We start from the raw sequence: 27,973 nt of genomic DNA, 5'->3' as shown, positions 1-27,973 counted from the left end.
GATTATTCTTTTAATAAAAATTAATATTGCGCTGTTATAAATAAATTATATGTTTCATAACATTTCGCCTAAAACTCGCTAAATTGAACCTTCATTAAACTCAATTAACTGTACCACGTCACAGGTGTGTGTTTCTACTGCGGCCTCCAGGATCAGCCAATCAGAGGCGCTTACGGAAGTGACAGGTTGCGCCAAATTTGCAGGCGCGTTGTTTGCGGCAGCAGAGATTTTACAATCGGACTCCGAACAAACAACAACAACAACAACAACAACATGGTGAAGATGAACTTCTACGTGCTCTGGTCCCTGCGTGACGCTCCTCGTCAGTTCATCAGGTGTGTGTCACTGAAAAAAAACTAAAAAAACATCTCCATGCCTTTTCTCCAAACACGTTGTTCCTTCACTTTCGGCAGCAAATCCACCCGGAGGTGTTTCCAGGTCCACGTCCCGCTGCCTCTGCCCAAACAGCTCGTCATCTTCGGCCTGGGCGAGTGGAGAGGAGGTGACACCGCCACCATCTCAGTGGAGGTGGTGGTCAGTGCAGAGCTGCAGGCCCAGAGGATCGGGACCCTGACATCTCAGGCAAGGTGTGAGGAAGACTGGCTCTGGCTCAAAACAAAACCGAAAAAACTCAGGTCTTAATGCATGAAGTCCTTTTTGAATATAGGTGTCTGACCTGGGAGGGAGACTGGAGCCCGGACATCGTCTCTGTGGCCGCAGAGAGGGGCCGGAGAGGAGTTTATGGCAAGATTGTTCTCACAGTGTGTGGAGAGGTACGAGGTTTTACTATATACAACGTAACTCCAATGTTAAATGAGGGAAACAACCTTAGGCTACACATCCATTACTCATTTCTGTCTGTGCACTTCAATGGTTCATGTGCAATCTGTTACACTGTATATAATCATGTGCAATCCATTGCACTGTATATAATCATGTGCAGTCATTCACACCGTGTATATACTACGCTCACAGTGTATATATTCAGTTTTCTATTCTATATATCCTTACATTTATGTTGCATCTTTACTTATATTTTGTCTACTTGTGTCTATTTATTTGACTGACCTTTTTTGCTGCTGCAGCACAGCAAACTGTCCCGCTACGGGACTAAAAGATCATCTTATCTCATCTGTGTTCCAAAACTGACCCTGCATCTCATATAACTGAGCTTTATTCTTATTAATACGGCTTATAATTGAGTTTATAAGACAGAGTCTCATGGGTTCTTTCTTGGCTCGGACTGTTTACACTGCTTTGATTTAACTTGTGACTGGTCACAGGATAAATCCAGCGTCCTCAGCAGCACTCCTCTGGCTCAAAGGAAGTGTCTGTTCCCGGAGCAGCACAATGCAACTGATCTCTGCAGCACTCTGCACCACGCTGCGGAAAATGAAACGGTAAGGGAAGAAGAAGTTCAGCAGTTCTCCTGTGCTCTCAGTGCAACACTCAGTCATTGTCCTGGCTTGCAGATTACACCCAACTCCTCGCAGTTGTCTGACAGCGTTTCATTTGCTGAGATCCAAGTGAACAAAATTGACACCAGTGCCATCACGGTGGGCAACAAACCCACAGCTTGGCCCACGGTAAGAGTCACACTCGTAACAATATGTTACTGTCCGCATGTGAAGTGTGTAATTTAGCCTGTGCCCATGTAAAAAGGAGAAGACACCGAGGCGGACGGTGATCAGTAAAAGAGGCCACATGACCTGGAGCTCTGAGGACATGGACAGTCTCACTGAGGACATAGAGCAGGCTTCAACCCCAAAGAAAAAAAGGCTGTACAGGATGAACAGCCAGGAAGGAATGACAGCGCAGATAAAGAGTGACAACAGACAAGGTCAGGAACCCCAAAAAATACAACTGTCACATCCGAATTCACAAAATGGGTTTGGACAAAGCTCTTGCTTCAGTTTCAGTGTGTCCATCGAAGCGCTGGAGCCACACGATGTGTCTGAGCGACCCCGACACTGCCATCCTCATCGGCGGAGAGACGGCAGATCAAAACTACTGCAAGGATTCCCTGTGGAAGCTTGAGTTAGGTCAGTGGAGTTTATTCCTGATCCAGATCTGCACCATAATGTAATGGTTTCCTCCCTGACCAGTACCTCTCCAGTACCTTTCACTGGGGTGAAAACATCCTTGGTGGAGGTAATAAAGCCCTAAAATACTTGTTTTACACCGACTGCGTTGCCACCCTTCTCAGACAGTGACTACTGGTTCCCCATGAACTCCTCTGCCTCCGGACCTGTTCCACTTTGTGCCCGAGGACACTCTGCGACCTACGACCCAGACTCCAAGTCGGTGTTTGTGTACGGGGGCCTGAGGGAGGGTCAGCGCTACAGCGAGCTGTACATCCTCAACACTCTGACCTGGAAGTGGAAGCTTGTCACTGTGGGTTTGTTACTAGCATTTTGTAGTTCTAAAATTCTTTGCAGATACTCGAGCAAAGATTTATTCTTTTCCTCTGTGGATTTTCCCCCGCTGCAGGCAAAAGGGAACATTCCAACTCTGGCGTATCACTCTGCACTGTTCTATAAGAAGGAGCTGTTTGTGTTTGGTGGAGTCCATCCAGGACATTCGTCCGGGGAGAAATCCTGCAGTAATGCTCTGTACATCTTCAACCCAGAGTTTGAGCTCTGGTACCAGCCCATCGTGGAGGGCGACAAGCCTCTGCCTCGGTTTGGGTCAGTGCTCTTCCCAAAACACAGCTGCAGTACATTTACTGTCACACTTTTTCCTTATTTTCTTTCAAGATTAAAATGATGTTTCTACCGAACAGGCACTCGGCCACACTTCTCTCACAGAGGTTGATGATATTTGGTGGCAGGAAGACTGCAACCTACCTCAATGATCTCCACGTTCTAGATCTGGGTAAGTGCAGATTTGTTGGCTTGTGTTAAGTGGTGATGTTGGGTCTTGGATTGCAGTGATATTTATGGTTTTTCCACCTCGCTGCGTGAAGGATTTATGGAGTACACAGCTGTGAAGTGTGGGAACATGCCCCCGTTGCCTCGAGGGTGAGTCCAGAACTAATCAACCTTGAGCTGTGTCATCGATGGACCCATCTGGTTCAAGTGTTTTTACACCTCGGACGGACAGAACAGCGTTTGAATTTAATGGCATTTAAAACTAAATATAAAAGTCATCATCCAGTATTGTCTTTTTTTTTAAATCCAGAAAGAGAAATGATACAATAGAGTAATGAAAGAGATCTCGTAAAATAATAATTGTACAGATTAAAGCCTCCGGCGTGTTCATGTGACAGGTTTCATGCGGCGGTCCCAGTTTCAGACAACAGGATTTTAATCAGTGGCGGCTGCAGTGCAATCGGAGCGCTCCAAGACGTACACGTCTTCAGCACTGGTGAGAACTGATCCTTTCGGTCTTATCATTTCTGCAAATTTATCAATTCAGTCTGCTCTTTTCACAGTGTCTCCTCCTGCCTCCGTCTGTCCTCAGATACCAACATGTGGAGTTCGGTGGCGTCTCCCGTGCTTTGCTCCAAACCTCGTGCTGGACACAGCATGCTGAGTTTGAGCTGCTCCGTCCTGACCGACACCGAGAAGCACGAGCAGAGTGAAAATGTCAGAGTTTACTGCACAGTGCTGGTGTTTGGTGGGTCCGACTGCTCCGGTACCTTCTACAACGACACACTTAAGTACACAGTCGAGGTTCCTGGAGGAAAGTGATGGATCATCAGAGGACAATCGTTTTTTTGTCTTCGAACAGATTGAGGATGATGCTGTGACCTCCAAGTGTGTTTGTCTCCACAGTTCTTTCTACTTGACTGTCTTTCTTTACATGTTATTTAATTGTAATTTGACTACTTAGACTTTACTGTTTTTTGTATTCCTTTATTTTATTCTTTTATTTAAGTCTCTTCCGTAAAGAGCTAGTCTTCCACCATCCATCCTATACACTGCAGGTGGTGGCCACTTTGCATAACAAATCTGATTTGCATGTTTTGCACATAACCCACATATCAGTATATAATGACAGCAAAATGCTGGACTGTGAAAAATCCTTTAAAAATGTAATTTTATCTTAAATATTTTAAGCTGACAGTCTCTTCACTCTTTGAAATGTTTTTTACAGGAACCACACTCAAAGGATTATTTTCAAAGTGTTTTATTAAAGAAAGTATCAAATTACATGTCTATAGCTATTATGTGCGAAGATCGGAAGGTGTGTCTGGTTGGCAAGACGGGTGGCTCACTTTGAAAGCCTCGATTTCAATTAGGGTTTGATTTAACCTATTGATGGTTGGAAACTGCTCGACGTCCACCTTGAACCTGGTGAGAATAAAGAGAGGGGGGTTGTTTGTACGAGGTTTTTAAAGTTCAGAATACACAGGGTCGATTTCATGTATACAGAAGGTTGAAAGAGAAGCTAACTCCAGTACAACATGCAACATTCATGTTCTCGTTCAGGGTGACCTTACCTCTCTGCATTGTAGACTTGTGGGACCAAGCAGATGTCGGCCATGGAAATCTATAAGATATAAATAGAATCAAATGGAAAGCCTATCTGCTGTGTGCCACACTGATCGGCTTGTTAGGAATATGATGAGCAGACTCCTACCTCATCACCGACACAGTATCTTCCTGCCGTTTGCTTCAGAATGGGCTCCAGAGCTGGATGAGAACAAAATATGCATTAGAGTCACATTTTAAAGAATGACAGGAGATGGCTCTTTGGAATAACTATGAAGACTGAACTTCCACCAACCTTGGAAACCACGAGTGATGAATTGCTGAGCCCACGGCACCTTCTCTGCTCCCATTTTCTGGATCACATACAAATTCTGAAACATCCAAATTTATAGTGTTAAGTTGAACCACGGTGTGACATTAGGCAATTGTATTATTTCATCCACCATCCGGCTGTGTTTGTCAGTCAGTTAGCAGAATTATGCAAAACCTACTGTACAGATTAACATGAAACTTGGTGGAAGGATGCGGTGTGGGTCAGGGAAGAACCTGTTCAGTTTTTGTGCGGATCCAGATCGGGGTGGATTCAGGATTTATTTTTCACTTTAACATAGTGAGATGGGGGGTTCAACATTTTCATTAAATTCTCAGAATAATTTATGGATCTTGATGAAAAAAATCAGGGACGGATGGTTATGAGTGTGTTGGTACAGAACCAAATACGGATCCATATCTAGTGAATTTAAATGTGGTTTTACAAGGGGACTGTTGAGCCTTGGCAGAGGTACGTGCTGCCATTCTAGCTTCAGGTATGAACCCACAAGTCTTGATATTAGTACAGATACCATTAGAACTGTCTCAGTTGTAACCGGTTGTAACCCACCTGCAGGGGCTGTATCCCAGAGGCAATGACGTCACTGATCATCCGGACCTGGGCCCGTTGCTTGGGGTCTGCAGGAAGGAGGCGGGGTCCTGGCCTGGTTTCCTCGATGTACTGGATCACTGCCAGCTGTGAGAGCACACAACATCCTCATTGTCCTCAGTGTTACAGTTACTTGTGCAAATGTTGGAATGAGTTGGGTGAAGATTGGAGGGACTCACTGACTGAGAAAGGGTGATGCCATCGATTTCCACTGCAGGCACTTGTTGCATGGGGTTTAAGGATTTGTACTGTTCAGTGAGCTTGAGCACAAAGAGAGCCTTTTTGAGACTAATGCAATATTAAGTTTAAACATTTCAGTCATTAGTAGCTGATGACACATCTGTAATTACCTCTGCCAAGACAGTTATGTTTTCACCCCTTTTTTGGTTTGTTTCTCAGCAAGATTACATAACAACAATTTAACAGATTACCATGAAATTTGGTAGACGGGTGTGTTATGGGTCAGGAAAGAATCCATAAAATGTTGGTTTGATCCGGATCATCGGACAGATTCAGGAATATTTATTTATCTTTCTTAGATAAGGCGTTAATCAAAACTTTTTTTTGCAGGGAATAATTCATAAAGATGTTAGAAAACATTACTCGGAGACGTCTCATGCAACAGATGATGTAAGGAATCCAGTGAATGTGTATATTGTACCTGCTGACCTCCATCTTTGATCAGATTGACTGGAACCTGGTCGTACTCTATTCCTTTAAGAGCAAAAGCTGTTGCACAAAAAAGTAAATCATCCTCTTTATGACATCACAACTGATTTAAAATGGAGCTGGGCGATATAACAGTTAATATCAATAATTATCACGATAAATGTCACATTATTATTATTATAATTTCTTGTTAAAGACTGATTTATTTCCTCCCGAACGAAGGTTGTGATTTTAAGCTTTTCTTTATAAGCAGAGAATGGCAAACACTTGATAAATATTTCACTAATCTGATGCAGATCAAGGATGTTACACCTCCTCGCTGTGTTTGCACAATGCATAAGCAATATATCTCTCCACATGTATATTATATATTTAAAGAACTCACCGATGCGAACCCTCCAGGAGCAGGAGCTTCTGAAGTATCCATGGAGAACAGGCTGCACAGAAAACCACATAAAAAAAAACAGTCAGTCCATTAGAAAGCACACATCCCACTTCCTCTTGACATTGTTAACTTTTCTCGTGTCTGCAGTAGTTCACCTTGGTTGGAGTTGCCATGGCTGCTTGGCTCTAGTTTTCACACAGTTGAAACTAATGCAACAGTTTTTCTACACCGTCCTCATCCTGCAGCAGCCAATAGGAAGAGATCCTAAACCCCCTCCTACCTAATCTTTGGCCCATGACTAAGCAACATTTTGGGGTTTCATATGGTTCAGATTAGACATCTGGCACACACACACACACACACACACTTAGCAAACAGCTAACAGTGTTAATACACTACCTTGGCGAGGCAAACTGGGGACAGGTGCATTATTGTGGCTGTGATAACGTTGTCACTTTTATTTAAAGGATAAATTACAACGGGTCGTCGCTTACGTCCAACGACACAACACTAACGTCTCAGTGGGATGTTCTGCAGAGATTCTGGTCACAGTTCAGCCCTTTGGTTGCATAACTTCCTGGTCACAAATAAAAATAATGACTTCATCCAATGGTTGCTCGACTTTACACAACGTGGGCGGGATGATACGGAGCTCCAGCTAAGGGATTGGACAAGAAGGCGTCCGCAGTGGTCCAATCGGGCTGCGTTAGTCATGGGAGGGTCCGGGCGCGGAGCGAATCGCCGGCCTCCGCTCCCCCCTCAGAGCCCGCCCCCCCAAGAGGTGTGACCCTGTCAGGGAGAAGAGTGCGCGTTGTCCTCCGCCGTCCTACCTGCAGCTGGCGAAGATCCAGTCCGTCTGGGCCACTTCACATCCGCACCATGGCGTCAACAGCGTTAAGATCAGTGCTCAGGACTAAGGTAAAATTATACAAACCTTTCAAACCTTCAAACTTCCCATAAACATTATCTAAGTGGGATTAAGTCCACACACATGGGACTAACTTCAGTTGTCTCCTCTTTACAGCTCATGGACTTTCGAACGCATTAATAAATGTCTCCTCTATACTCAGCTTGACTTTGTCCCTTTCAGAACTCTGTGGTTGCTCATCAATCTTTCAGGCCTCCAGGCTGCAGCAGGGAATAAGCTGCTTGTGTGCAGACCTACAATGACAGCTTTTCTGTTGTTAATGATATAGTTAATACTCATTGCATGTATTAATGATCTGTGTTTTTTGCCCCAGGTCCCACTTAAAGTCGGCCGCATGTGCTACTCCTCCTCCTCCTCCTCCTCCTCAGTGGTGAGTGGAAAACAGGACAGTTGTCAGTGTGCTGTCACAGTTTACAACAAACGTGATGGATGATTAAATGCAGTTGTTGTGGTGTCGTGTCCTCGCAGCCGAACATCAAGCTGTTCATCGATGGGAAGTTTGTGGAATCCAAGACCTCGGAATGGCTGGATATTCATAATCCTGTAAGTGTGTCACCAGGTTTGGATGAGCAAACACCACTCATCCTCTTCACAAACATGCATATCCTAGTCTACATAGTTGGTTTTAGCTCTGACATGACATCTGACAGCAGAATCTACAGAAGTTGCTTAACATGTTGCATTATGTGTAACGACACTGCGTCTACAAACCAGTTTGTGTTGCTGAACGGCCCAAAAGCAAATTTGAGCAAAACTGAGTTTGTGACCTGCAGGTTCTAAATGTTCCAAACTCACAAGTGTGTTCCCTGGAGTCAAAGGAAATGTTCCCTTTCAGGTCACATGTGAATTAAGTCGATTAATAAGTATATCTGTCATTGCCGATCAGTGAGATGACATTATTTAAACCTAAGCAATTATACATTAACTAGTATTTATAAATGTGTTGTTAAGGAGTCAGTGTGGAAATCCATTATCTGTCTCTGATAACCTTTGACCTGTAGATTTATGAAACCGCACATAACTCAGGCACATAACAGGCCTCAATAACTTCAGCTGGACCAAAATATCCTTGATAATACAAACTTATTAATCTTTTTTTCTGTAAATGGACTCCACCGATGGCCTGACTTTTAAATCACTCCTCTGCAGGCTACCAACGAGGTGATCGCCCGCGTACCCAAAGCCACGCAGGAGGAGATGTTGGCTGCCGTGGACTCGTGCTCCAGAGCATTCCTCTCCTGGTCTGAGACCTCCATCTTGGCTCGGCAGCAGGTCTTTCTCCGCTATCAGCAGCTTATCAAGGACAACATTGTAAGTCAAAGGAGTGTAAGGTGCACAGCTGAAAAATACAGTTTCGCTTTCAGCATTAACTGCAGAGCCTGCTGTTTTAGATTTAAAATTCAAATCGTCAGTTCATGTTTAACCTGGAGTTACAGAGATTGTCTTGTGTTTCCAGAAAGAACTCGCCAAGTCCATCACGGTGGAACAGGGAAAGACCCTTGCAGATGCAGAGGGGGATGTGTTCAGAGGATTGCGTAAGTTTAAGTTGCTCGCACACACGTGCACAGACATACATTTACAGAGGGCAACAATTAGGTAAACATTTGCATGTTATGTAGGTTTTTAGTTTGTGGTTGGAGGAAGGGTTAATAAGTTATACCAGCTCTGACCAAAGGGTGGTTTACCTGATGAACCCTTTGAGCCATAGCATCCTATCATTAAAGTTCAATAGCTGCATTGTGGAATCTAATTTAGACATTTATTTTTATTACTTTTATTTTGAAATTCAGTTTTTCTCCTTTAGTAAAAGATTTTTGAACAGGATGATTTTGTTTTCTTATTTGTGTGCAGTTTTAAATATTTTATTTGTTTTTGTATTTTGATATTACTGCAGTATGACACAAACAAAATGAACCAAACTAACTTGTGTGTTCTACACTCTGTTTTTCCTCTGCAGAGGTTGTGGAGCACGCCTGCAGCATCACCTCCCTGATGCTCGGGGAAACCCTGCCCTCCATCACCAAGGACATGGACACCTACACCTACCGCCTGCCCATCGGGGTGTGTGCGGGCATCACCCCCTTCAACTTCCCGGCCATGATCCCCCTGTGGATGTTCCCCATGGGCATGGTGAGTGGCAACACGTACCTGCTGAAGCCCTCGGAGCGAGTGCCAAGCTGCGCCATGCTGCTCGTCAAGATGATGCAGGACGCTGGCGCTCCGGACGGGACGCTCAACGTGATCCACGGCCAACACGCCGGTGAGAGCTGGACTCTGTTACCTCTGGTCATCTGAACCTGCTGTTCTGTGTCTGAACTTTGCAGAGACAAGTTAGTGTATATGATGAAACTGGGATAAATGCGGGTGCAGGTTAAGAAGGTCACATTCACTAACATGTCTGATAACATGACATTTACAATCTCTATGTTGGAAATTCACAACCGTTAAAAACATCCACTGCTTTTTTGTGTAGTGTGCAATCAAACAGGCTGATGGCTGCCACTTATCAATACAGATCATGCTTTGATTTTATTTAATTTTTAAAGATATTTTTCCAATTCATTTATGGCTTTTTTATATACAAAATACATCAACTTTTCATCTATTTCTCTTTAATCTAACATTCAAATGGAGCTGAAACAATCAGTTAATCAATGACAGAAAACAATCTCTCACTATAGTGCTATTATCATGTGCTATTACTAAAGCAATTCATAAATTTTAGTCATTTACCGAGCAAAGGCACCACAAATCTTCTGTAACCAGCTTCTCCACTGTGATGATTTTCTGCTTTTTTCCCCATCTTTCATGATAGAAAACTAAATATCGTATTTTTCACTGTTTTTGAACAAAAAAATTGACTATTCTAGGAAATATTCCACATCCAAAGTATTTATCAGTTACATTCCTACCTTCATGTTGAAATAACTAATTCAATCAAGTTTTCTGACTGATTGATTCACATTTTGTAAAACGGTATTAATATTAAACTTGCTTTCACAATTTTTTTGGTGGAAGAGCAAGTTCATTTTAACATTTATGAATCTTTGATTATCAGCTTTTCGAATTCATAACAACCATGAATCTTTAAGCTGATACATTTTTCATTCCTTGAGTTGGGTGCATGATTTCCTATCTAACGCAGTACCACACAGCATTATTTATTAATGAATGTAGCTGATATAATTGATGGATATTTAAATGAATACTTTTCTTTTAACTGTCTTTCTGGCACAGCCGTGAATTTCATCTGTGACCATCCTGCCATCAAGGCGATCAGCTTTGTCGGCTCAAATCAAGCTGGGGAGTATATTTACGAGAGGGGCTCTAAAAATGGCAAGAGGGTCCAGTCCAACATGGTGAGTATCAACTTATAATGCTGCAAATGTTATGCTGCAGATGTCCAGCAGGTGGCGGCCTTGGCCAACAGATTGGCCAAGTTGCTGTATCCTGGAACCTGTGGTTGTTGAAGAGAGAAGTTGCAAATGAGAAACTGCAGCTGTGCATCACTGTAGGAAAATCCCGTCTGTGAATTACAAACGTTCTGTCTTTTTTGTTTTTACTTGTATCCGTCAGTCCTTTCTACCACAAGTTTACTATTTGACATTTGTCGGTCGTTTGTTTTCATGATTCCCTGATATTATCTTCTCTCGCTTGTGACCAACCAGTTGCTCTAATGTGCAGATCAAGCTGCCGAGGGCTAACCGCTTCTCATGTGCCGCAGGGCGCCAAGAACCATGGTGTGGTGATGCCTGATGCCAACAAGGAGAACACTCTGAACCAGCTTGTGGGCGCAGCGTTCGGGGCAGCGGGACAGCGCTGCATGGCTCTGTCCACAGCCATCCTGGTGGGCGAAGCACGGGCCTGGCTGCCGGAGCTGGTGGAGCGTGCCAAGGCTCTGCGCGTGAATGCAGGTACCGCACCCCGTCACCCCACCCCTTTACCTCCCGTCTCTTTCTCCTGAGCTCTTTTTCTCCCCGAGGGCCTTTGGTTTAGTCATCCCGGGGCCACCCAAGCGGCCCTAACCACACCTCTCGCCTTTTGCCTTGTTGTAACTTCACATCGGACTCAGCTGGGAGCGAAGGCTGGTTGAGTCAGCCATGCTGCAAATTTGTGGTCAGATCTGCGGCCCAGACCTAAATAGTGATTCAGAGCATCAAATCCTGACGTGAAGCAAAATAGAGAATGATTCTCCCCGTTTGCAATGATATGGACTCTAATTTGTGCAGTGCACAGGAAACCCCTAAGTATCCATCTCTGAGGGAGTGCCTCAGGGTGCCCCTCGTCCTGGCTTTTTTGTGTTTGTGGGAAAAGAAGCATCCGAATGTCTGCGCCCTTAATGTGCTCACATCGAGCGATCGCCATGGCGTGTAACCTTATAGCCGGTTGTTTCGGGGGCCCTGCTGTAGGAGACCAGCCCGGTGCAGATGTGGGGCCTCTGATCTCTCCCCAGGCCAAGGAGAGAGTCTGCAGTTTGGTCCAGAGTGGCGTGGACGAGGGCGCGAAGCTGCTCCTGGACGGCCGCGGCGTCAAGGTTAAGGGTTACGAGAACGGCAACTTTGTGGGTCCCACCATCATCGGCAATGTCACAGTATGTGGGTTTACTCGTTTCATGTGCACCCCTAAACTCTTTTTGCGTCAGAGTACAATTTTGAATATATAAATCAATTGTGCACATGTTTGTGCTCTTACAGCCGGCGATGAAGTGCTACACCGAGGAGATCTTCGGGCCCGTGTTGGTCGTTCTCGAGGCAGAAACCCTGGATGACGCCATCGGTTTAGTCAACGGGAACCCCTATGGCAACGGCACAGCCATCTTCACCACAAACGGTGCCACGGCACGTAAATACACTCACGAGGTGGACGTGGGCCAGGTGAGTGGCTGCAGCCTCCAAATGTGTTCCTCTGTTTTGGAGACATTCACATCCCTCTGTCATGTCGATGCAGCATCTCCCGTCGAGAGTACATCACATTTCTTTTTGTTTTTCGTTTGACAACCTTATTACAAAAAAAAAAAAAAAACACTTTCCAGGTTAAGTATAGCCATGTTTGCCCCTGACCTAAAATACACATGTTCGGTAACCCCCTTCCCTCCACTTTCCCAACAGACAAGACTACAAATAGCATACAAATGTGTATCTGTTCGCTGAAAACAGGGGGACATAGAAACATTTTTACCGCGTAGCACTGGAAAAGGGGAAATCTTAAATTAATCTCAGAAGGGATTCCGGGGTCCTGTTTATCATTTAGGCATAAATACGTCCAACTTTTCTCCCTGTTTGTTTGCCTGTGGAGCCTAGTTATGCCCTGTGTTTGCTGTTCACATGTCGGGGAATGCTGTGCAGGCCATGTGCTGTGCTCCTCTCCAAACATCGATGCAACAAACATCTTCTTTTTCCTTTTTTTTTTCTCCCCCCTGCACCTTTGCCAAAAGGCCTCAGTGCGTCCAAACTTACTCCCGCTGTTTCAAACACTCTAAACCAACCACGCCATGCCTCTGCTGCCTTCATAACAAAATGTTTTATTTAGTTTTCCTCCCCTATCATAAGAGCCTGCTGTGCTTTCAAAACGGCAAATATAAGCCGCAGGTTGAGCCATGTTTATTGTGCTCATGTAAGCTTGTTTTTTAAATGGCATAGATGCACCACATCTCTCATCAGCCACATTTTACTCACGCTAGCAATTTGGGATCCTGGGGAATTGTTTTACAAACTTGCTCTTATGGAAATGAGAGGGACAATACTTGTTTTCTGCAGGTCGGCGTCAATGTTCCCATCCCCGTTCCTCTGCCAATGTTCTCCTTTACCGGCTCAAGAGGATCCTTCAGAGGGGACATGAACTTCTATGGAAAACAAGTACGATTTTGATACAAGAACACAAACGTCAACACCAAAGTGATGCTCGGTGAAGTTAAATGTTATTTTCTTCCTCTCCCTGCAGGGCATCCAGTTCTACACACAGATCAAAACTGTGACCTCGCAATGGAAAGCTGAAGACGCCACATCGAAAAGTCCTGCGGTTACCATGCCAACTATGGGACGCTAAATACTCCATCCAAGTGCCGGAACAGTTTAATAACCCTTCGTCCACACACAGATCAGATTTGTTATTATTATTATTCAATGTGAATAGTTCATAAACACAAAATACTCACAACTTTGATAGAGTTTATATTAGATGTGTAAATTTCGATATTCTGTATATGTAAAACACAGTGGCCAAGATTTTAACAATGCAAAACGATCTGTACAGATGTTTGAATGGATCCATGTCATTTCCTAAAATACAACGATGCCATGGTTGTCATGGATACACTGTATTTTATTCCAATGATAATTTAAATGTTGCTTTTTGCAGGAAGTGGTAAGAAAGAGGTTTTGACTTGTGATATTTCCCTTTTTAAACAGGTTATAACAGAATTCAAATAAATAACAGAATTCAAAGAGGCAACTCACACCGCATATACATGCATGGAAAGATATTTATAATGAGCACCAACAAAACACTTGTATTCTACAAAAACACATGATTGACACTCTCTAACAATCCAGAGTGTGATGTGCAATGGAGAGGCCACACGGAGGTCATGTGGTGTGTATATCCGGCAGGGTGTTTGGGTTCGAGGGCAGAGCGAACTCAGGCGCCTGGGTGATGAAGGTCGCCGGCGAGAGCTCCTCTCTAATTCTGGAAGACAGTCATCATTAAGCAACGTTAAAAACGCGGCGTCTTGATGAATTACATGTAGGCACCCATGTTCTCACAGCCAATGCTTTTTCAGCTAAACATGGAATGTGGGACCAATAAATCTGTGCAGGCTTCGTAATTGCAAGGATGAGCACATTCCTTTAGTGTCTTACCCGGCAGCATCGCTGTCCACGAGGCTCTTCTTCTCAGAGGAGGCAGACAAAGCCAGATGTTGGCCGGCTTTCCTATCAGAAAAATGCAGAGTTGCAGTTAAATACACAACCTCGTAGAGAAAAGCCATGTTTTAGCACTCTGGTGTGTGTTTTCCTGAGGCCTGCGGCATGTTTTGGAAAGGGGGTCAGTCAGGGTCAGCACCAGGCACATGCTGACTGACGCGCCGGAGTCACCAAATGTTCGGTGTTATTCTGCTGGTCTAGGTGCCAGACCACTGTTAACGTGAATACATATCTCCCCTTGCCTGCCGTGATCCCATACATCCAGATCCCCTGCACACTCCTCTGAAAATCATGTTACCAGCTGCTCTCTGGCCACAAGTGTTCAAAGAACAAAATAAACTGCTGGTGCACGTGAAGAGGGGCCAATAGGCTGAAAGCAAATGGACGTGACCAGATGTTTGTTTCCAAGCACACGACTCTGCGGCTGGGCCTATTTTTACTATTGTGCCCAGACTCTTTCTTCATTCTTTTTAAGCAGCTGGATGGAAAAGAAAATTGGTCGAAAAACCTAACTGATGTTTTATGGTATCCTCTCTCTGCAGAGAAAATGGCTGTTTAAAACATTAAATAGAGGGAGGAGTCACCACGAGTTCAGCCTGAACTGCTGCACTTTGTTCTTCAGAATTAATTGATGCAGGAGCAGAAGGATAATAAATTGATTTTAATGTTATTACCTAGGATGAATACACAGTGAGTGATGAACGAGCAGCCATCAAGCCTTTCTAAGTCAAACCAGCAATTACTGAGGAGTTTTATTACCTTTCCCGCTGCCCATTCATTTTCGCAAAGAGAAGCCTGAGCACTTGTTCCCTCTGCTCCCAAGTGAGATCCGAGATTTCAACTTCGCTGCCTGGTTGATGAGTCCTTAAAATAACAGGAAGATGAAATCAAAATTAATATTCCCCCTCTGCTAATGTACATATTTATTTACATGTATAAACTGAATGAAGAGTGCTGAAGGGAGATGACCTCTGAATGTGCTGCAGGTGTCTGGCCTCCAATAAACACGAGGAATTAAATATATCACAAAGACATACACAGAGGTATGGAAATGATGGGGAGGGGGACCCACCACGTCGCGGCTGCCTCCATGTCTGAATAGACAGAGTTGGTACTGTGGGGTGTTTTACGGAAGGTGCGGATGGGTGGGAACTTTAGCTTTCCTGCTGTGGCTTCTCTCAGCCTCCAGCGATAAGCCTGGAGAGCGTCCTTCTTGTACTGCAGCCTGCTGGCCTCGATCTCCTGCTTCACCTGAGCCAGTGACTCGTGGAAGAACTGCTCCAGCTCCGTACGCTGCTCCACTATAGTGCTCGCCAGCCCCTTGATGTGCCCCAGTTCTCTCTCTCGCATGCCGAGCACCTTCTGGAGCTTGTCCAGCTCGATCTGGCCGGCCTGGTGACTGACCAGCATCTTCTCCTCCTTTTCCTCTCGCTGGAGTTCCCTGCCCTTCAGGTCCAGAGCCTTCTCCAAGGACATGACCTTGGCCCTTAGTTTAGATACCTCATCTTTCTGGGCCGCCATCTGAGCTGCATTCTTCTTTACCATCAACTCGCAGGTTTTCTTGGTGAGAAGAGACAAGAGCACATTAGTAAGACGGATGACACCGAGCCAACCTTGGGAAGTCCTTTCGTTTTCATGCCAGTATAGACATAGAACAGATAATGATTTGTGTACTAGCCTGTGCTGCTGAGTGAACGGCCAAAGCTTCAACAAGGTGGATTTACCGCCTTGAACGACTGTCATCATTAGAGGTAAGATTAATGTGCCCAATATTTATTTGTCTTAAAAGAATCAGTGCCAAAAACCTGCAAAGGAGAAGCCACTGAATTTGAACCCGTCCGCCAGTGGAAACTCGCCACAACCACTGACCACTGAGAGGCTGGGTAGTAGCCGGGAGGTGGAGGGGGGAGGGTAGGAGTGGGACCACAAGCAAAATACACAAGGTCGGCAAAAGTAAACAACACAAGGGAAAAAACCACCTGAAATATATTCTGGACAGATCTGACAAGTGTTTCATAACTGAAATGATTGAAAATGACTCTGACATGAATGGTCCCTGTCCAAGGACTGTGGGGCCCTAATAGTAGCTTCGCTGTTAGCTGTCCGACGCTTCAAATACACACCTTGTCCAGGGCCAGCGAAGCGTTTTGCCTTCCCAGCGAGTCTGTCAGTTTCTGCAGGTCCCCCGCTTCCTTTATGTGATATTTCAGAGCTTCGTTGAGACGCACATTCTCCTTGAACACAGAGCGGGATGCGTCGTCCAACTGCCTAAACAGTTTACAGCACAAACAAATTAGCCACAGAGAAGTTTGTCCACAAATGATGACGCATCATTATGAATCTTAACATTTTACCTGACACAGTTTGGATTTGTGTCAACGTGCACAGATATGTCCCAAGTCTAACAAAACAAATGTATTATAACGAGAAGGGCACTCATACCTCCCTGTACCCCCCAACATTATTTGAGTCTGCACCAATTGCACACAAATAAATATCAGTCCCCTAAACATGACTTTTCTTTTTCATCAAGATCCATGAATTATTCTCAATCAAAATGTATCACAATGTTAAAGAAAGTTTTGTAGAAATCTCTCGAGTAGTTTTTGCGTAATCCTGCTAACTAACAGGCAGACGAATAAACAAACGCAGACAAAAGCATAACCTCCTTGGCGGAGGTAAATATTTCCGGACTGTTTTTTAAGTCAATGTAGTAAATATGGACGGGCACTAATACCTAGTGTTTGGAGCTTGGAATGGAGGGCCTGCTCTCTCACTCACCTGCACACGCAGAGATACAGGTCAACTACACATGGATGTACAGACTCCCCCATGAATGTTTCCTTCTCTTTAATTTGTTTAATTAAAGAACCGGATTAAGCAGAATCAGTAAGTAGTCATAGTAACGATACCCATCCCAGGTAATGTGAAGACCTTGAGATCCCAGCATGTTGCACATTATCGCTCTCAGTTTCTAAGTCCTTACACAGAAAGTTGAATTAACTGCTGTTACAACCAATGTGACGAGATGGGCCAGCCTGGCTGTGGCTAGCTGGTAAGCAAGCTAACTTCAGTAATAATAATAATAATAATCATAATAGATTAGAAGGACATATTTAAGGTGAAAGAGAGAGAGACAAGAGCAGATTGTATCAGATCAGGTTATATGCATTTTTTAAAAGATGAGTTTTAAGTAGTTTTTTGAATGTCCCAGGGGTTAGGGTTAGGGTTAGGGTTAGGGCTAACCCTGGCATTGTGAATCTCAACTGTCAGAGAATTCCACAGGGCGGGGGGGCCGCCACACTCAAATCTTGGTCTCCAAAATTCTGCAGTCTTGTATTCGGGATGGTTAGCAGACTCCACAGTATAAGCAGTAGGAGTAAAACAATAGTTAACGTTGCATGTTGTTTTCTACTGCTCTTGACAGCTCTCGGTCGGTAAAGAAATGATCCTGAACTTGTAAAGGTTTCTGCTGCAGCTGTTTATGCTAACGTTAACTATGCAGCGAGGGTCAAAACCTACAAATAGCAGCTTTAAAGTTAAATCAATGACTGACACTAAGACCAAAGCGACAGGACCACACCAGTATCAATGTTGATGTTTTATGAGCTGTAAAAAAACGACTAAACACTGCAGAGGCGAAATATACATCCCATGGCCTCAAAAGTAATAAACTCTGCTCCTCTGCACACGCTGAGCAGTCTCCTCCCTTCAGGACGCTGTGGGGCGGCCTCGGATGTGATCGTTGGCTTTGGTGATGTACACTATCGTGAACATGACAAGCTGGTGCGGTCGAGAAAATAACATTAGCTCTAGTTATATATATATATTTTTTTAAATAAATAAACAATCATGACAGTAAATCTTTTTTTTTTGAGCACATCAAAGTGCAGTTGAAAGAATAAAATTAGATTGTGACAGGAACAGTGGGAACACACTCACACACTCACACACTCACACACTCACACACTCACACAATGGCTTCATTGTGGGCCCGGTCCGCCGCCACGGCTATCGCTTCCTCCGCTTCTCTCTCCAGACGAGCCTTCGGGGAAATTCAGAAAAGCTGCTTCACTGTTCCACCTGAACATTATTTCATCATCATTTCACCACAGCAGCCATTATGGACCCACTCTCTGGTTTCTCAACCACTTAGCCTAAGGCCTGCTGCAGTATCTTCTTTTAAAAGCAAACTAAAAACATGTTTTTTTCACAAGCTTTTGATTAGTGTGTCTTTGAAGGAAGAGTAGCCCTCTATTTTATTTAGTGCTGAATCAATATTATTCTCACTTTCATTTTTTAAAACTATATATTTAGTTTTTATGACAATCCATTTTTATTTTATGTTCTTGTCATTACATGTTTTGATTCTGTTTCACTTATTTTAATTTTGTTAATTATTTATATTTCATGTAGTTTTCTTTATCTTTCTATACTTTAGATATTTTCTTCTATAATATATTTTCATCTCATATCTTTAGCCATGTCATTTATTTGTTGTAAATCTTTGCTTTAGATCAAGAAGCAAATTGAGTTTATGCTTGTCATATGAAATTTGCTATAAAAATAAACATGACTTGTTATCATATGTTATTATCTTCAATTTAAACGTTAAGTGGGATAATTTCAGATCTCTCCTCTCCTCTTGAACGTACCTTTTCTTTGAAGAATCTGCACTCCATTTTGTTCAGGTTTTCCCTGTGCCCTTTGTCAGCACTATCCATGCTTTCTCTGATCTACAAGATAAAAAAAAAGGGTCATGGATACAGGTAGAATTTTAACACAACAACCCGACAACCTCTCTTTAATAAGCAACATTTTGTCTCGGTCAGGATTTTGCTCACATCACTCAGCTCCTGCTCCATCTGGGCTTTCCTCGTCTGAAACTCCTTGATTTTCCTCGTTCCATCCTGGATCATGTTAAAGTCACTGGACCTCTTTCTGAACAGTCCCTTCATCTCGCTGAGTTGAAGTATGTAATCTTCAGCCTGTAGAAACCAATCTTATAATTAGATACACACAATAAAAAATGTTCAAACACATTAAATGCAGAGTGTAGCTATAATGGTGACACTCAGTAGTGCACATATCTCCAACAAGGCCAAACAATACTACACACGATTGTCTAGTTCTTAGAATAGAAATATAAGAGAGAAAAAAGGAGTTGTCTGAAAATGATTTATTTGTCAGTGGACATGAAAACCATTGTAACATATATGTTACTCTTAAGTATGTGTATCCTCTCTAAAGAAATAAACTTAACACAGTTTTATAGAGCAACACAATATAGGTCAACTAGAAAGGCTACAGTTTAGCAATAATAAATAACAGTTGTGGAACAATTTAAAGAAATCTGAAAATGTTCAGCAGTTGGAGACGCACAGAATTGAATATAGTTATAAATATCAGCCAACTAAACATGATGGATTATTGTGGATTAATCCCTGAAATATAACCTAAAATGTTGAAAAATGTCCTATATTGCAATGTTAAAGAAAAATCCTGGATTAACCCCTTAATCTGCATCCACACCAAACTTTAATGCCTTCTTGCCTAATCTATAAAAACAGATTCGTGCCCACAGATGTGATTATGCAAAATCTGTCGGCAGGGGACAAGATTTTGCCTTTTGGTTTCTGTTTCTAGTTTGATTAACCACGTTTGAGCAGGCTTCGGTTGCCCACAGGGGAAACTGTCCATGTGGACTTAACATGGATCAAAATACATCAGCTTTTAAATTGATCTGCATTCAAATGCATGTAGATGTTAAAAGAGATTAGCCAAAATGTTGTCTGGACCTAAAACACATAAAGAAAGTAATGCAAACAGCACACTGTTTTGTGTGGAGAAACGTTAGACGTTAGAAACTCGTTAACTGTAAACCGTATACGGCGAACGGAAGATGGAGACTTGGCCCAGATATCCGCTGTCTACACCAGAGAGCCCCACAATATTGGCGAATGTCCCCAGAGGCTAATTCATCGTCAGACATTAGCAGATGGGCTCCATGTTTGCTTCATCCCAGACCCAGGGCCCATCCTGCAACCCAAGTTAGGTGGAAATTGGTTAAGTCGTTTTTGTGTAAACCTGCTCAGAAACAAACCAACAAATCAGGGTGAAAACACAACCCTCTGTAGGTGAAACAAACAAACATCCGAAGATCTCTATAGATCTGGAGCTGCAGCCTAAATTCTCATACATTTAGTTTGTATCAGTTACAGGGAAGAAGACCTTGGGCAAAAAGTTCACACTGGCTGTAGTCTTTTTTAAAAACCAGTATAAGTACAGTTCAGTGAGGCTAAATGCCTCAAGATTCTACTGGGGAGAAGCCAGCCTGAGCACCAATGTGACAAAGTGACCAAAGTCATGAGAGACTTAGCAAAACACTAACCCACAGACACGAACATGACTACTTAATGAGAGGTTATCAACCATCTGATTATAACCATAGGGCCTAATCGTTATTCCTCAGATTCTTTCATCGACATTGATGCAACAGGCTGCAGTATTTGCTGCTCTGCATCATACTCTGTGATCTGTCGAACCGTGACCTGAAAAAACTCCCACCATTGAAAAGCAACAACATCCTCCTTGTCCTCTTGCTACGAGGTAACTGCAGTTGGAAAAGTCTTAATGGCATAATAATTATTCGGGTGACTGAATGTCCTCAGAGCGTCATCATGTCTCTCCTTAGACGGAAGCCTCCGCGTTCCCCCGACTGCCTCTGATGGAGGGATTCCCATTAGCTAAAGACCACTTTCAGCAGGGGCCCTTTTATCACCTCTCATTGAGAGAAGGGCCGCGAACAGCTCGTCATGTCTTCAATTCACGTCTCTGAAGTCGACCACAGGACAGTGTGTGTTTTCCCCCTCCAGAGGACACATGTGACAGTTCCATACATGTCTAAAATAGGGATGTTTTAAGTCGGTCCAGCCCAGGCCTCTTATTTCTTCATCAGACGCTTATTGGACTCTTATTTTACCAGCATGAAGTAAGAGCTGCAGGATTGAAAACAGCTGCGAGCAAAGAGAAGTGTTTTTCTGGTACCTGTTTTGCAGATTAAAGCCACTTGAATTGTGTCATGTCAGTGTGATAGCTTGATCTGGTGGCCAGCGAGGATAAAAAGAGTCAAAATAAGTGTCCCCGGAGAGGATTGTGTAACTTCGAGTGGTGTATCAGAGTCAGGATGTGTGCGACATATGAGGTAGTTATTGTTGACACATCAAGACCAGCAGGGTGACTGCCTTTCAACCAAGCACTTTTCAATTATACTGTTTTTTTGTGGCCTCTGACATGGATCAAAATAACGTTCGACCATGTAGCAGGGCATGTGAGGCCTTGTTTTTTCTGCTTTATGGTCACTCTGTTTGGCTGTTGTTTTCTTACATAATAAAATGTGAACATAATTACACACAGGACAGCTGTTAAAACACAGCGCAGCACTTTTTTCACGTGCTGCAGGTTTTAAATCACGGCAATTCTATGATCTATGAATAATCACTATGAATGCGTTGGATGGGGCATGTTTTTTGGGATCGACATGAAAGCTCGGGGTGCGTTTCTTCTCTTGTGGCTGCGTTTTAAAATGAACTCACCAGTTTGTTTTGCTCTTCACGTGCATCGGCCTCTTGACTTTTGAGGCTTTTCTGCAGCAAACTGATCTGCAGAGACAAAAGAGAATAAAGCACATTATGAACGTCTGAGCCCATCACTCACTGCCCATTTACACCTTTACTAACTAACTAATCGATTGTGCATTTATGTGGGGTCGGAATAATCCGAAAAATGTGTTTCTGATTCGGAAAATTCATGTGAACACCATTTTAACAACTCTGAAAGTCTGCAAAAATGTTGGTGCAAGAGTCAATTGAAATAATTATAAAATCAGCTCGTTTTCACATTCATATAACAAAGGTTTTTTTAAGTCCTCCCCAAACTTTAATTGTTTCAAATCAACGATTTTATTTATTCCATTTTTATTTGTATTTGGAGACATTAACCCTTACTAAAAACAAAACAGTGAACGCATACTATTTCACCTTGAAGATGATTTTTCTATGGATCTGGATTAAAGTGACTGACCTGTTTTTGTTTATCTAATTTGGATATTTAATTAATATAATCTTTTTTATTCAACTTGCTTAGTTTTATGTTATTTGACAGATCTTTATGTTAATTTTGAAATTAGTATGCACCAATGTCTGTGTATATATGTGGCAGGGCCAGTGTCAATCAGAAGCTCCCCCTTGGAAGTGCATGACAAGGTCAGTGACATAAGATTCTGACAAGACTAATGTTTAGGATTTAAATCTGTCACAAATTAAACAATGCTCCTTATTGATATCAAATTATGTTTGTGATGTATTCAAGCAACAAAATATGCATTGAGTTGTTTAAAATATGTTTTTCAAACAGTTATTAGCTTTCCGACTTTATTAAATCTGATTGATAATGTGGGACCGCATGCTCTGGTTAATCGGGGACAGTCAATGAAGTTCTCCAAAAACAAAACAAGGTGATTTAGGATTTAGAAGTGTCCCAAATTAAAAAGTGACCAGTCCCAGATTATCAAATTACGGCAGGATTCTCTTGAACACTTAAAGCTGTGCCATGTCTCCTATGAGTATGATATATCCATTATTTCTTCTGGTGTTGTTAGAAAACACCTTAAGGATTACAGAAAGGTACTAATGTGTTGATCTAATGTATAAAACAGATATTGTAATAAATCGTAGAAATCAAAATTACAAAAAATTACCCAGATTACCCGAATTCACCCTATGCATGTATGTATGTATGTAATAGTCCTACCTTCTTCTCTTTAGCAGCATCCTGTCTCTGCATACAGACACTGATATCGATGCTGTCCTTCTCCACACGGTAGAGGTGGTTGGTGAGCTCCTGGTTGACGCGTGCCAGTTTCCCGCAGCCCTCTTGATACTGCACGAGCGACTGATCTGTGACCCTTAACCTCAACTCCCACAGGGCGGCGTTGGCTTTAGCTTTCTCTACCTCAGTCTCCCTGTCGGCCTTCGCCTCCTGTTTCCCGTCTTTCTTCCCTTTGCTGGGACCAAAATAAAAAATGCAACATCAGTTTAGTTTCTGTTTTTACGTCAGTGCAGCATTATAAATGTACATATATATTTACTCACCCTGCTTTCGCCTTTTTTAGTTTGGAAACTTTCTTCTTCGGCATCTCTGCTCCTTTTACCGGCTAAATTATTAGGGATTTTGTAAAGGTTTGGCCAACGGTAAGAACAGTGAGCTCCTGTATCCTGCTCCCAGTGTTTGTGTAGTGCTGTTGCTATGGAGACGACGGAGCCGATGACAAGGTCACATTTCACTGCCACAGGACCTTTGGTAACCTGTTATATAATTCATACAACTTTATCTGTGTATAAGTATGTTTGTTATGTGTCTGTCTATTATTATTATTATTGTCAATATTATTTATTAGATAAAATAATAAAAATAATACAACAATAATAATATTAATAATAGGATAAAAGAATACAACGACAATAAAAATTAAAAGAAACCCTATGGTTCAGTGGATGAATACAATATATGGCAGATAATTGATATTGATATTTAATTACTTTATCACTGCTGACAGACTGGATGTTTAGGGCTAGAGTGGAGGCAGGGCCGTCACAACTTGGTAGACAAACCAAGCAATTGCCTCGAGCCTCGATCTCAGAGGGGGTCCCTGAGAACCGCTGATTACGTTAGTCCATCAGTTAGTCCATAGCAAGGACAAGTTGATGAAGGGCGCCCAAGGTTCCCTTTGCCTGGGCCCCCCAAAGTCCCTTGAAAGGCTCCTGAGGACAAGAGACCAAGGACAGATGTGAAGATGGTCTCAGTTATCCTGAGCATATAGAGGAACATTTACAATGTATCGGTAAAATTATCATTATTATGTCAAAACTTTCTGCGTCGGTATGAAATTATGACGAAAGTTTTTCATCCAATCCGATGCCAGTCTCAATATTATGTCCATTTAAAGTAGTAGTATACAAACAATTGTTTTGAATCATCAGTCAGCTGAAGTCACTGTACTGAGCATGTCATTCTGACAATGTGTTCACCCTGGAGGCAGCTGAGGGTGGTCTGTACCACAGAGTTATTACGAGATTAGACGGCATTTTAAATAGTAACAGACAAACATGACTTCACATGTGCAGCCACACCAACACCCCCTTTCCCACTCTATATGTTATACTGTAGTTATGCAACCTAACAAACCAGCGTATCAGGCTCGGTCTGTGTGAGCAAAGAATCTTTGCTGATCTCATTTAAATTATTTTACACAAGCCTAGGATATTTAAATGCATCAACCCCAGGCCATTTCTGGATTTGAAACCGTGTGGCTGAAATAAAACATGCCCAGAGTCACAGGAGGGCTTACGCGCAATTGGCAACCTAGAGCTTGTTAGAGGTTTGGGTTTTGTGAAACACAGGGGCCGAGATTGAGAGAGGACAGGGCGCATTCTGTATATAAAATATAAGAAGGCGCGAGTTGTGGTCGGCGTAAAAATCCACAAAACACCACATTTTTTACGCCAATTACAAGCATATGAAACACGGACAAGCAGAAAATCCTTACATTCGTAAAAACTAGAGAACCAAAAATGTTTACAACTATAATTTAGAAAACATGTCACTGAAAACCTGCCACCAGCAGAATGCAAGTGTTTTTGATAAACACCCTTTTTCTCAAGATTCAAGTTTCAAGAAATGTATTATCAATGTACAAGAACAACAAGATTACGAAAGTGTCCTCAAACAAATATAAATAAAAAAAGGAAATAAAGCAACTGTATAATAATATATAAATAAGGGCTAAAGAAGTATAAAGATCTTCAATAAAATATAAGTCAACACAAGTCAAGGTATCGAGGGTGCATACAGGAGCAATTATTATTATTATAAGCATATATTCATCACCTTGTGCTGTTTTTAAGGAGTGGTTGCAGTTTTGTGTTTTAATCAATCCTCCGCTGCAGCAGATCATAACATACAGATCTGTTCTGCTCGACAACCCCTGGACTGACACAGATTGGCTGTATTTGTCTCTTGTCTTGTAATTACAGCCTTCTCATGCCGGGCTCTATCAAACAGGATCTGTTTGCACATGATCTCTTCCCACATGATGACATGAGATATGTTTGGCCCCTGTCAGCAGCATTGTCCGTGTTGTCCTGAAAAGAACTGCGTGTTAGTCGCTGCCATCCCCACATTTGTTTTTCGCTGTAGTTATGGGAAAACCACTAAGATCAACGTAGATGCAGTTGGCTTACATTTTTCGAAGAAGATCGTCCAACAGAAACAATGTAAAGTAAGCACAGGTCATAATTTAGGCCCAAAGCTGCAGAATTCTTCCCAGCATCTTGTTCAGCTGTCTGCTGGGGAGCAGAGTCCGCTCGGCGTTGATGATTTGATTATTCCGCAAACAAAAAAGTGGCTATCGGAAAAGTGTTGGGTGTAGCTACTGTAAGCTGAAGCGTATAGGGGCGCTCTCTGCGCTGGCATCATGAACAGAGTTTGAAGACTAAATTTAAAGGTAATTACTATGACAGTGAGAAGAGAAAACTGAAATAACCCCGAGCCTTTCAAAGCTGTCATTATCATTGGAATTGTAATGACAAGGTTTGGGTCTCTTCAATGGCCTTTTTGGGGCAGGACACCCACAAACATGGAATTCCTGAGGGCAACATTGCAGCATATTAATGATATATTGCACAGTGTAGATTACAAAGCTGGGGTCCCTTCTCGTGCTTTACGGTTTCAGTTAGCTTGAAACAAAATACCAAACCATGTATTGCGACTACTTCTTGTTTCAAACATTGTGTTTGTAATGTGCGGTGTCATGTTTTAGAGGGACAGCTTAAATATGATTTCAAAAAGCAGCAGCACACATTTTAAGGTCACCCTAACACGATTTGGTAACATGCAGATTTTTCACAGGTTTATCGTTGTTATTACAGATGTGATTATATTTATTTGCATCAGCTTGTTCTTGGAGATCCTATTGCATCATATTTAAATGGAATAATTATGTAGGTGTAGGTTTCGGGCTAAAACATGACTCATGCACCAAATGTCCTGAGGTGCAGCTGCCCAAAGACTCAACCTTATCCATATTAATTACTGCGTTAACGACAGGGGGTGTCTGAACAATAACTTCAAGAAAAACAATTTCAAAATTGACCACACTCCGGACTGGACTATTTCTAAGAGGGTGTTTTTTCTTCAGGTTTCATTAGTCATGTTATCACACTGTTAACATGCAACCAATAGATGTCTACGACCAATAGATGTCTACGAGAGGTCCTGCACATGTAGGCTTTGATAGGGGCGAGCGACCATTCTGGGGAGCCACAGGATTGGAAAAAATGGCCACAGTATTTAGAAAAAGGAAGGAGGAAAGAAAGTCCAATATTTTTAGTCCAAATTACAGTGTTGGAACAGTACTTTGCACTGTCGAGTGTCCTGGGAGTGGAGTGGCATGATGGGTGAATGCCGGTGCCAAGCCCCACCCTCCCCACATTGTCCTCTCTGTGGACTTCCTGCACTCTGTCGTGCCCATGTGCAGGACCTCTGCCCTCCCCTTACCCTCTCGGGCCCGGGCTGACTGACTGACAGCTCGGTTTGTGCCTCGAGTCGCTCTCTGCACGAGGTCAAGCAGTCTGGTGTAAGCACGTGTTAGAGTCAGGGCTGGGGCAGGGGCAGTTCCTCGCCGATGCTTCAGGCTACCAGGGCCTACTGCTTCAGCTCTCCGTCATCTTGCTGTTGATATACAAATATCGCAGCCCAGTAGAAAACCCTCAGCTCATGCAGGGTCGCTGAGGATGCACCCCTGCCGTCGATACCTCTGCATCCTGCATCAGTCACAGCCAATAACTCCAGACTTAACAGGAGTATCAACTGATACACTACAGCATGAGCTTATGATGCTGTGCCACCCACCCACCAGAGAAACAGCCACTCATGCTTTTCATGCATTCTCTCGTGAAACGTGCCTCGCTTGCCCAACTATTTTTCCCTTGGAAAGCCTGTGGTTAACACAGGGATGAGTGGGAGTGAGATGATTGCTAACATTCTTCTCTTTTATGCCAGCTGGAGTGCAGGTCACATTTGCATTTTTTGAAGGTTGCTGAAACTGCTGCAGTGCATTTAATGTGGTGATTATTGCAGGATCATGAAGAGGAGGTTGAGGGGAACTCTTCTTTATATATAGATATATACATGCATGATTCATTCAAGCTACCGAACATGATTCAGTCGAGGTGGTGCACGGTGAAGAAATCCGGGCAATGAAGAATGAGTCACGTTTTCAGACATAAATAAAGGATTTTATTTTGAAATGTCCTTCGATTCAAAGCCCCAAAATATTTGAATAGCATAATTGACATGGTAAAAGTTCATAGTGAAGTAAATATTTATGTTTCTGATTTTAAAACTGCAGTAATAATCAATTTCCAAGCTGAAACGACTCAACTCTTAATTTTAGCAGGAGCCGGGTTTGAGTCCTTGTCAGAGAGTTGGAGTCAAGTCACTACAAGTTTGAAAAACTCCCATGACTGGTATTTTAGGACCATTTCTTTCAAAATTCCTCACCGTCAACCATTCATTTCTACTCCTCCATAAACCCCCTTTCTCCTCTCCTGCAGGGATTGCTTGGCTCCAGAGCAAAACATTGAAGATGAGGAGGGT

The 27,973-nt window shown here is 42.8% G+C and overlaps 4 protein-coding genes across 9 annotated transcripts; 2 read left to right on the top strand and 2 right to left on the bottom strand.

Moving 5' to 3' along the window:
* The first annotated feature begins 4 nt into the window (after positions 1 to 4).
* zgc:163014 (uncharacterized protein LOC100038766 homolog) lies at positions 5 to 4,063 on the top strand. 2 transcript variants are annotated; one of them, XM_034576960.1, is made up of 14 exons: positions 5 to 335; positions 414 to 582; positions 668 to 773; positions 1,243 to 1,400; positions 1,473 to 1,586; positions 1,663 to 1,840; positions 1,914 to 2,042; positions 2,207 to 2,394; positions 2,491 to 2,687; positions 2,783 to 2,874; positions 2,966 to 3,020; positions 3,269 to 3,366; positions 3,463 to 3,760; positions 3,836 to 4,063. In XM_034576960.1, exons 1-13 carry the CDS (start codon positions 274 to 276, stop codon positions 3,690 to 3,692), a joined length of 1,776 nt encoding a protein of 591 aa, XP_034432851.1. In that variant the 5' UTR covers positions 5 to 273; the 3' UTR covers positions 3,693 to 3,760; positions 3,836 to 4,063. The 2 variants fall into 2 exon arrangements, with proteins under 2 accessions (XP_034432851.1, XP_034432852.1); XM_034576961.1 differs by having other exon boundaries at positions 7 to 335; positions 414 to 587; positions 1,284 to 1,400.
* Positions 4,064 to 4,114: 51 nt separating this feature from the next.
* Positions 4,115 to 6,966, bottom strand: gstz1 (glutathione S-transferase zeta 1). Of its 5 annotated transcripts, none has more exons than XM_034576962.1 (9): positions 6,809 to 6,965; positions 6,410 to 6,461; positions 6,017 to 6,084; positions 5,535 to 5,615; positions 5,317 to 5,442; positions 4,732 to 4,807; positions 4,585 to 4,637; positions 4,445 to 4,494; positions 4,115 to 4,295 (listed from the first exon to the last, which is right to left on the bottom strand). In XM_034576962.1, exons 1-9 carry the CDS (start codon positions 6,836 to 6,838, stop codon positions 4,169 to 4,171), a joined length of 663 nt encoding a protein of 220 aa, XP_034432853.1. In that variant the 5' UTR covers positions 6,839 to 6,965; the 3' UTR covers positions 4,115 to 4,168. The 5 variants fall into 5 exon arrangements, with proteins under 5 accessions (XP_034432853.1, XP_034432854.1, XP_034432856.1 ...); XM_034576963.1 differs by lacking the exon at positions 6,809 to 6,965 and adding an exon at positions 6,565 to 6,716; XM_034576966.1 differs by having other exon boundaries at positions 4,268 to 4,389; positions 4,421 to 4,494; positions 6,809 to 6,966.
* Positions 6,967 to 7,173: 207 nt separating this feature from the next.
* aldh6a1 (aldehyde dehydrogenase 6 family, member A1) lies at positions 7,174 to 13,654 on the top strand. Its single transcript, XM_034576496.1, has 12 exons — positions 7,174 to 7,327; positions 7,651 to 7,707; positions 7,806 to 7,880; positions 8,487 to 8,648; positions 8,794 to 8,872; positions 9,295 to 9,597; positions 10,575 to 10,696; positions 11,062 to 11,251; positions 11,747 to 11,928; positions 12,032 to 12,211; positions 13,094 to 13,192; positions 13,278 to 13,654. Exons 1-12 carry the CDS (start codon positions 7,289 to 7,291, stop codon positions 13,380 to 13,382), a joined length of 1,593 nt encoding a protein of 530 aa, XP_034432387.1. The 5' UTR covers positions 7,174 to 7,288; the 3' UTR covers positions 13,383 to 13,654.
* A 225-nt stretch (positions 13,655 to 13,879) lies between these two features.
* si:ch211-163l21.10 (basal body-orientation factor 1) lies at positions 13,880 to 23,598 on the bottom strand. Its single transcript, XM_034576497.1, has 11 exons — positions 23,410 to 23,598; positions 23,069 to 23,321; positions 21,853 to 21,918; positions 19,102 to 19,245; positions 18,913 to 18,993; positions 18,232 to 18,302; positions 16,381 to 16,525; positions 15,330 to 15,817; positions 15,017 to 15,121; positions 14,195 to 14,266; positions 13,880 to 14,021 (listed from the first exon to the last, which is right to left on the bottom strand). Exons 1-11 carry the CDS (start codon positions 23,451 to 23,453, stop codon positions 13,922 to 13,924), a joined length of 1,569 nt encoding a protein of 522 aa, XP_034432388.1. The 5' UTR covers positions 23,454 to 23,598; the 3' UTR covers positions 13,880 to 13,921.
* Positions 23,599 to 27,973: the final 4,375 nt, after the last annotated feature.

The sequence above is a fragment of the Hippoglossus hippoglossus genome, chromosome 22 (assembly GCF_009819705.1).
Source record: "Hippoglossus hippoglossus isolate fHipHip1 chromosome 22, fHipHip1.pri, whole genome shotgun sequence".
NCBI classification, from domain to species: Eukaryota; Metazoa; Chordata; class Actinopteri; order Pleuronectiformes; family Pleuronectidae; genus Hippoglossus; species Hippoglossus hippoglossus.
The sequence above is the reverse complement of the archived record's forward strand: the minus strand, read 5'-3'. Positions and strand labels throughout refer to the sequence as shown.

Coding starts and splice junctions, on each gene's coding strand:
- zgc:163014 (XM_034576960.1), top strand. CDS start 274: ATGGTGAAGATGAACTTCTACGTGCTCTGGTCCCTGCGTGACGCTCCT. Junction 774..1,242: donor TTCTCACAGTGTGTGGAGAG/GTACGAGGTTTT, acceptor TTCTTGGCTCGG/ACTGTTTACACTGCTTTGAT. Junction 2,043..2,206: donor CCTGTGGAAGCTTGAGTTAG/GTCAGTGGAGTT, acceptor CACCCTTCTCAG/ACAGTGACTACTGGTTCCCC.
- gstz1 (XM_034576962.1), bottom strand. CDS start 6,838: ATGCACCTGTCCCCAGTTTGCCTCGCCAAG. Junction 5,616..6,016: donor TCAAAGATGGAGGTCAGCAG/GTACAATATACA, acceptor TTTGTGCTCAAG/CTCACTGAACAGTACAAATC. Junction 4,495..4,584: donor GATACTGTGTCGGTGATGAG/GTAGGAGTCTGC, acceptor TATATCTTATAG/ATTTCCATGGCCGACATCTG.
- aldh6a1 (XM_034576496.1), top strand. CDS start 7,289: ATGGCGTCAACAGCGTTAAGATCAGTGCTCAGGACTAAG. Junction 8,649..8,793: donor AGCTTATCAAGGACAACATT/GTAAGTCAAAGG, acceptor TTGTGTTTCCAG/AAAGAACTCGCCAAGTCCAT. Junction 11,252..11,746: donor GGCTCTGCGCGTGAATGCAG/GTACCGCACCCC, acceptor GCCCTGCTGTAG/GAGACCAGCCCGGTGCAGAT.
- si:ch211-163l21.10 (XM_034576497.1), bottom strand. CDS start 23,453: ATGCCGAAGAAGAAAGTTTCCAAACTAAAAAAGGCGAAAGCAGG. Junction 21,919..23,068: donor ATGCTGCTAAAGAGAAGAAG/GTAGGACTATTA, acceptor TTGTCTCTGCAG/ATCAGTTTGCTGCAGAAAAG. Junction 19,246..21,852: donor GTGAAGAGCAAAACAAACTG/GTGAGTTCATTT, acceptor TGGTTTCTACAG/GCTGAAGATTACATACTTCA.